The 8,798-nt window shown below is 35.9% G+C and overlaps 2 protein-coding genes across 2 annotated transcripts; both read right to left on the bottom strand.

Annotated features, from left to right (window-relative positions):
- Window positions 1-229: 229 nt before the first annotated feature.
- On the bottom strand, window positions 230-4,021 carry LOC105325790 (zinc finger Ran-binding domain-containing protein 2). The gene is made up of 10 exons (XM_066065760.1): window positions 3,432-4,021; window positions 2,953-3,164; window positions 2,689-2,820; window positions 2,437-2,475; window positions 2,260-2,316; window positions 1,335-2,087; window positions 995-1,176; window positions 806-870; window positions 624-718; window positions 230-490 (listed from the first exon to the last, which is right to left on the bottom strand). Exons 2-6 carry the CDS (start codon window positions 3,152-3,154, stop codon window positions 1,702-1,704), a joined length of 816 nt encoding a protein of 271 aa, XP_065921832.1. The 5' UTR covers window positions 3,155-3,164; window positions 3,432-4,021; the 3' UTR covers window positions 230-490; window positions 624-718; window positions 806-870; window positions 995-1,176; window positions 1,335-1,701.
- LOC117685808 (uncharacterized) lies at window positions 3,440-6,412 on the bottom strand. Its single transcript, XM_066085819.1, has 3 exons — window positions 6,302-6,412; window positions 4,020-5,378; window positions 3,440-3,672 (listed from the first exon to the last, which is right to left on the bottom strand). Exons 2-3 carry the CDS (start codon window positions 5,182-5,184, stop codon window positions 3,440-3,442), a joined length of 1,398 nt encoding a protein of 465 aa, XP_065941891.1. The 5' UTR covers window positions 5,185-5,378; window positions 6,302-6,412.
- Between the last annotated feature and the right edge of the window lie 2,386 nt (window positions 6,413-8,798).

Here is an 8,798-nt window from a genome sequence, read left to right as displayed (position 1 = left end):
GCTTATATAGGGTCAAAATTATGTCGTTATTAATAACTTTGAGTACAATTGCCATTTCGTACTTCCCTTATTAACATTTTACGTTTTGACTTAAGAAATGAATAATACAATTGACAATGTTTAATTATCCACTGTTAAATATATATATATATATATATATATATATATATATATATATATATATATATATATATATATATAAACATTATTCAATTCATAAATACAAGTCTGGATGAGTCAAAATTTAATGTCAATTCAAAAACAAAAATTTATAGAATCACGTTGTTTTTTAAACTTTGACAAGCATTATTTATGATATTTAACTGTATACATTTTTTTCTAGAACACTTTTCAAAACAAAATGCTTAAGCGTCATTTTTCTCTTTTCGGCCACCTCCCCCAGCTCTTTCAGGGGCATACTTCAGGTATTTTCCTATTACCAAGTCAATGTTACTTTCCGTTGCCCTAGGAAAGTTGGCAAGAACACATTCTGAAATTAATCAAAAATCATAAACATTTAGTAAACGAGTGTTATTAAAACATTTTATGCATATGTAAATTATGAACCTTATAGAGGATTATTGTTTATTCTAGTGATATATTTAATAAAATGTTGCAACTACCTTTTATCACAGCATACAGAATGGTTTTGCAGAAGGCAGCCTTTCCCTTGTTTCCTCTTCAGTTCATTCCTGCCATCATGGCATTTGACAGACACCTGTTAAGAAAAAAAATGAGAATTGAGAAAGCATGTTTTAATCACCCCCCCCCCCCCTCAAACTTTTCTTTGTATTTCAATATTTACCTTTGCATGCATTTCTTCACTCCATCTGCCTCATCCATACCTCCAACTTTCATCAACATTGTCTTCTACATGCAAAAAAATTCAGTAAATTTAACTTGAAAAATAAATTATATGTGTAAATTTCTTCTCTTTGTTTATAATAAAAATGTGCCAAAAGTATAAGATGAAATATTGAATTCACAGACATACCATTTTTGTTCTAAAATCTTTGTCCTCTAAACTTCTTTCCACTGAATTTAAGTCATCTAATGTATCTACAACAGAGAAATTAAACTCGCTTCCTGGAAGTTGTGAATGGGCCTCCGTTCTCTGACTATTTTGTAGCAGGTCCCTGATTTCCGTCAGCAAAAAGATGGTCTTCCTTTGAAATTCTGTTTTTGAAAAAAATCCATCAATTTCTTTTTTATCTCATTTGCCTGCTGAAGTAATTAACAATAATTACAATAAAAAGTATGATAAATTATGTCATGAAATACAATTACCCATCAACATTCTTGTGAACAAAGAATATATTCTATGAGTTACTTACTTTCTTCTGTAAGTGGAAAAATTGTCAGACTGCCTGTTTTACTAGGTCTCCCAGATGTTGATAATGACTGCGTAGATCTAAGTGATCCTGAATTAAAACTTTGATTGGATCTTTCAGATCTTGTAGGTGTCCTTGATCTTCGATGAGATCTGCTGGACCTTTCAGCTGAAGGTGACCTTGAATGTTGAAAAGATCTGTCAGCTCTTGTGGGTGATCTTGATCTTTGTCGAGGGGTATTGAACCATGAAGGTGACCTTGATCTGCTGTAACTTCCATGTGACCTTGATCTTTGTTCCGATCTGTTTGATCCTGCAGGGGATATTGATTGTTGATGACATCTATTGGACCATGCAGTTGCAGGTGACCTTCATCTTTGGTCGGATCTATTGGATGTTGCTGGTGACCTTGATCTGTGGCCGGGTCTATTGGATGTTGCTGGTGACCTTGATCTTTGGCCGGATCTATTGGATGTTGCTGGTGACCTTGATCTTTGGCCGGATCTATTGGATGTTGCTGGTGACCTTGATCTTTGGCCGGATCTATTGGATGTTGCTGGTGACCTTGATCTTTGGCCGGATCTATTGGATGTTGCTGGTGACCTTGATCTTTGTTCAGATGTGTTCGATCTTGATGATGAAACTGATCTTTGATTGGATCTGTTTGTCGATGCAGGAGACTGTGACCTTTGATGAACTATGTCAGATCTTGGAGGCGACCTTGATCCATCACTATTAAATCTTCTTGCTGCCAAGGCTAATAATGCAAAATATATTTATAAAAATATTTTACTTTGTGAGGTTCACATTACATAACATCAAATATATTAATGAGATCAATTCAAATGTAGAAGAAAAGTGTACCACTCATACACCAACGTTAAATGATTCTCCCTTTTAAGAAAATAAAATTTAGACATGATACGTACATGGAAGAGGTGGTGGCGGTGGTAATTCTATTCTTTTTTTGTGTTTTTCAGTGGATCCTGTTGTGAAAATAAATTTAATTTTTTTTAACAAATACAAATTCTCTTTTGTGATATCAGAATTTATACACTTTTTTGATCTGATCTGCATTTGTATGTTCTATACATGTAGAAATGTACCTGTCCCACACGATTCCTCCTCAGTGCTTTCAACACCGTCTGGAATTAAATAATATATAATAAATAAACATATACCCAATTCAGTGCTTTCATGTTTAATTTGTTTGTTATATTACATGAACATGTAATATTATCAAAAACATAATCAAATATCAAAATAAAAAATATACACTTGTTTTTGTGTAATTAATCAAACATATGCCAACTTCCATATGCAAAACAAATAAGTGTTTGATAAGCAGTGTTTTTCACCTAATATGAAGTCAGAAAAGATCCTCTTTTTGGGTCTTCTCTTGGGCATCATTTCCTCCTCAATATCACTTTCCTCCTCAGTCGTTTCACCAGTTGTCGTGTAATCATATTGATCACATTCTTTCTTGCTATCTAAAAGTAAAATTCAGCTTGTAAAAAAGGTAAACAGTCAAATTAACTCACAGTTTTCTAAAAACATACATATAAAATAAGACAGTTTTTTTTTACACTGAGTGCCAGTGAGTGGTTTTATACATAACACACCAGAGGAAAATTTAACCTTTATCAGGTTGAATTTTTGCCATGTCTTCTCGGGCTTTCGCATGTCTTTAAGTGCAGCTAATGCACTACTGCTGTTGGGCCATGGAATAAATTTTCCTTCAATCCAAGAATAAGGGATAACCAATTCTTCTCCCTGGTCTCCTTCTCTCCAAACCGCCCATGACCATTTTTTGCGCCCCGCCATTTATAAACACCTAAAAAAATTAATTTAAAAAAACATGAAACATCTTCACACATAATTAATTCCACCATGAAATGCTTTGTTTACACGCAAATTTAAATACTAAACTAGCATGTTCACTATCAGCTATAAAATATTAAGTAAACTTGGCAAGTGCACTTAATTGCATTGACATGCTGGTGCAAATAAAATACATTCACATTGCTTGAGTAACTTTAATAACGTTAGTATACTCATGCCAGAAATATGCAGTATTCGATCAGAAACATGTCATACTCACCACCTCTATCACCATCTTTCCATCTCATGGCGCAGAGGGATCATAACATACCCCGTACCATCTGGTAGACAAGCTGCTTTCCTCTCAAACTCATCATACTCGAGCAACATTCGCCTGGCTGGACTGCGTATATTTTGTAATTTTTGAATATTCACCTTTGAAGAGCATTGGTTTTCGAACAGGTTTTCCAAAGACGTTTGTGCAAACACATCACAGAGAAAACATTTGTCTGCTCTCTTCTCTAACACAAAGGCAAATTTTCCATTTTTTAGAAGAAAGCAGCTATCCTTTTTCTTGGTAGATATTGTAATATGCAACTTGTTTGGCATTTGTTTACAGGGAAATGTCTCTGTTTCTTTCATTCGTTTGGCTATCTGGGCTATTGGATTTTGAGATTTTCGAACGTATTTCCTTAACTTGAATAGATAATTTTCATACTGGAAGGCCGAAATTTCATTTAATGAAGTGCCAAAGTGCTGAACATCATCTGGTAAGTGCTGGAGAGAGTGAACATTATAGGTGGAAAAAGTGTCTCCATATATGGCTGGTGAATGTTCCACAAAATATTGTAATAACTCTCTTGCATACTGCAAATAGTTTGGTTAGAGTCCAAAAGGATAGACATAGCTACTGTCAATGTCAGAAAATGGCTGTAAACTTCTTCTCTCAAGACAGACCTCAAAACCAATGGTCCTGTATATAACAAACACTGCCTAAACTCGGTGGCTTTCCACTTATCTAAGTATACTAAAGATCTTGGTTGTCTTGCAAATTCCCTCGGCATTTTTCCATTAAGTTTTTTCAAGTTGTTAGAAAGTAAATTCAGCTGCTGTTGTGACAACCTGCATTCTCTAGGTCCTTTTTTCAGAAACGATAAAATTCTCTTTACCACTCCCAAACACACTAAATGCATATAATCTAAAGGAAATCCTTTAACACATTCAACTCCAATTTCTAGCAAAGGAGAGCGGTTTATCTGATGGTCCTTGTATTCAAAGTTCTGAAATTTCTCGTCCGTTCTCAAAGTGTGTATCCTGTCTGAGTGAAATATAACACGGTTGTTCCATCTGCCCTTTATTACACACCTTTCACAACCATAGTATCCATTGAAAGATTTTGTACATTTCAAAAAGGATCTGGCTGGAGCATCACAAACAAATGCTGAAAACCATATTGATAATGTTTCATCATTGTAACTTACGCCATTTCTCTTAAGTTCTCTCAACTCATTTAAAAAATCTGACAAATAAGTGTCCAAAGAATCTGGTTTTGAAGTCCCACAAAACAAGGCAACAACAAATGGTTCAAATCCCTTAACACTGCAAAGTATGGGCCAAAGCTGAATATATGTGGACTTAAAAGGTGGCACCCCATCAATGTTAAAGCTGATGTGAAACCCTAGTCCAAAGAATTGTGCAAAATGACGAGAAATAATTTTTAATAGACCAGTTTCAACTCCAAAGTACAAATATTCACCTCCACACAATTCTCTGCTATTGATCCGGCGAGGGGTTTTCATAAGTGTGCGGAAGTCTTTTGGTAATCTATGGCCCCGCCTTCTTAGAATATCCAGGAGATGGTTTAGAGCTTCTCGGGTTACTTTGTGTTTACACTGCCATTCTCTCAATTCACTTTCAAGGCAGACATTTTCCTCTGCATCACATGTATTTGTGTCATCGTCATCACTAAATGGTTCTAAAGAGTCAGAGGAAGATGTATCAGTCTTCATTATCTCCAAATTCTGAAGTTTCATCAGTATGTAAGGTGTCGTCTGAATCTCTCAATATAATTTCCTCATCTAATTCGTTTCGGACCGGGTTTTCACCATCTCCTAACTGATTTGGAATTTCATCTATGTCTTCCTTGCTTTCAATTATGGCTGCTACTTGAGCATTTGTCCTTCTCCATCGTCTCATATAAGATGAAATATACTGCCATCTGAAGTTTCTATGAATATTTATTGAAATATTCTATCATAAAATATATTATTATATAATATACATACATGTTATATTAAATTCCTTGCACTGTCTACATCAAATCTGTTAATTGTTAGCTCAAACTATAAGTAATATTTACTATATTATATGATGCAATTGTTTCTGATAAGCTTGTACCATTTCACATCAGTAAAACTTGATACCGCTAAACAGCTAAATGCGAAATGACTAATAGTTACACCATATTTGCTCAATGTGGCAGAAAAACTACTCATTAATTGTGACATCACATGCAGTGACCAAAAAGAAAGATACATCTGAATTAATGAAGTTACCTAATTGTACCAGCCATACATGACAATTTAAGACACTGGTTTATACCCCATACACCACATGTTGATTTAACCCGGAACACTAAATTGTTTTTTATAAAATAAAAAAATCACTGGCCCCAAACACCACATGTTGATTTAACCTAGAACACTATTTTTTTTTAATCAAATAAAAAAAAAATTCACTGGCCCCAGCCCAACGGTTTATTAATATAAAGCACTGTACCTCTAGATCTGCGCTTGTGTTTTATCTATTGATTCCGATCTGACCTATATATAAATATGGCTTTAATTCATGATATGTTGTTCTCTAAATACTACTTCTTAACGTACTAATTTATGTATCTAAATATAAATCGACATGCAAGTTGCATCGTACGTGTACACTACCAAGTTATTAATCTGCATATAATGCATAACTGAAATCAGCTTCACAAGAATCACATGAATATTGTGTAATCCCTTTGCTGTAATTTTACACGTTCAATTTGTGCATCAATAGCCTTTATTCGTGCTGCACATATAAATTCTACTTAATATTTTAAACCTCAACATTATTTTTCTGAGTCAGTAATACAGTAATTATAATTATGTTTACCTCTGGCACCGCTCAGATCGCGTACGTAGCTTTCTTCGTTTTTCCTTTGTCTTCCTTTGTTTACTTTGTTAAAAGCCCGCGCTTTAATCGTAACACTTCCTGTCATGAACCGGAACTTCTTCTTCTTCTTCTTCCTGTAATGTGCCTTGCACCAAGGTTGGGCATTATCGCACATGATTAAAAGGTTAAAATCATGCTGAGGAAGGCCTCGTTAAAATCTGGTTAAAATCTTCAATTATTACAATGGGTAGGATCTGGGGCTGATTCGGGCTTTGAAGGCCTCGAGTGAATCAGCTGTCACTATGGCTGGTGAAAGTGAGTTCCAGATTACTACTCCGGCTGGAAAGAAGGAGTCCTGATAACATTTTAAGTGGCAAAATGGTTGTAGGAACCTCATAGTATGTCCTCTAGTATTACAGATGTTTACAGGATGTAAATGACTAGATGGTATGTCGATGTATCCATTCACAATCCTGTACATCATGGTGGCTCGTGATGTTATCCGCCTGGACTGCAGGGTATCAAGATGGAGATGATTGAGCATGGATGTTACGCTGCTCTCCCTGCTATAGTCGCCAATGATGTATCGTGCAGCTCTTCGTTGTACCGCCTCTATCTTATTGATGTGGGTCTTGTTGGTATGATCCCATACTGTAGAGGCATATTCCACCTGAGGTCTCACTAGGGTCTTATAGCTGGTTGCTTTGATGGACCGTGGGCAACCAGATAGGTTGCGACTCAGGAAAGCAGTGGTGTTGTTGGCTTTCCTGGTAATGTTGTTAATATGTGGTCCCCAGTTGAGCTTGTTGTCGATGGTAACACCCAGGTACTTTGCTTTGGTGGTGAACTGCAAAGTTTGGCCATGGATGGAATAATTGGCCTCGATTATACGCCTTTTGTTGGTGATGCGTATTACTTCACATTTCTCTGGGTTGAAGCTCATCAGCCACTCAGACTCCCATACTTGTAGTTGGTTTAAGTCTTCTTGAAGAGTGATTGTGTCCTCCTCATTAACTATCCTGCGGTACAGCAAGCAGTCATCAGCAAAGAGCCTTGCTGTTGATTTGACTCGGGATGGTAGATCATTGATGTATACCAGGAACAGTAGTGGACCAAGCACTGTGCCCTGGGGTACTCCAGATGTTACAGGAGCAGCTGATGACATCTCTCCATCAACAACCACTTGTTGGCTTCTGTCAGATAAGAAGCTACTGATCCACTCCAGGGTCCGTCCTCTCACACCATAGTGCTCCAGTTTGAGGGCTAGTCGATGGTGGGGGACTTTATCAAAGGCTTTGCTGAAGTCAAGTAAGACTGCATCTACCTGTTGGCGTTGGTCGAGGCTACTTGCTAGATCATGGATAGTTGTTATCAGTTGACTTTCACATGATCGTCTCTTCCTAAAACCATGTTGCTGGTCTGAGAGGATGTTATTTCTCTCCAGGTGATTGATGACATGGCTATGGACAATATGCTCTAAGGTCTTACAGCATATAGATGTTAGAGACACTGGACGGTAGTTAGATGCTCTGGATTTGTCTCCTCTCTTGAATAATGGTGTGACATATGCAGTTTTCCAATCATCTGGGACTTTCCCTTGGTCTAATGATGATTGGAATATGATGGTTAGTATAGGAAACACTGATGTTGCCATTGCTTTCAAAAATCTGGCTGATATGTTGTCTGGTCCACTAGCCTTGTTTGGGTTCAGGTTTTGCAATAGTTTGAGGACACCTTTTTCTGTGACTTTGATGTTATTAACCCCTGGATAGGTTGATTGGCCAAGGTCCGGCAGGTTACTAAGTGACTCCGTATGGAAGACAGATGAAAACTGTTGATTCAATTATTGAGAACTAGAGTTACCCGCCCATTAATACAATAGTAAACATGAAATCTTTGCCTATTTTAAATACATATTAAAAGATTAAACTGTTTCTTATATATATATATATATATATATATATATATATATATATATATATATATATATATATGTATACTGATTAATTTAAGACATTTTATAAATAAAAATATATCAACTTGTAATATTGTTTATTTTCAACGTCAGGTAGACGTCGTGTTGACGTTGAAGTTTCGACTTATTTAAGATCCTATCTCAAAATAATAAATTTATCTTATTTTAATAACACATAGTTTGATTAACAAGAATTAAAAAAAATATAATTGTTTGTAACCCTTCGAACACTTGATTTAAAACGTTGATTCAACGTCAATACGACGTTGAAATTTCAACGTCGAAATGTGACGTTGTTTCAACGTTGAAAAAAGGTTGTACGACGTCACGACTAAATATCAACGTTGAATCAACGTTGAAACAACGTTGCGTGCCTGCTGGGTCTGGTACAGGTTCTATTAAGAAGTTATTATGCTTAATAGATATACTAGGAATATCATTGTTTTGTATTCTCCTAAAACAATATGAACACAGTGTGCACGTTTTGTTAAATATCTCATCAGCTACAGTCACATTGTTTCG

Source organism: Magallana gigas, chromosome 1 (genome assembly GCF_963853765.1).
Source record: "Magallana gigas chromosome 1, xbMagGiga1.1, whole genome shotgun sequence".
In the NCBI taxonomy this organism is placed as follows: Eukaryota; Metazoa; Mollusca; class Bivalvia; order Ostreida; family Ostreidae; genus Magallana; species Magallana gigas.
The sequence above is the reverse complement of the archived record's forward strand: the minus strand, read 5'-3'. Positions and strand labels throughout refer to the sequence as shown.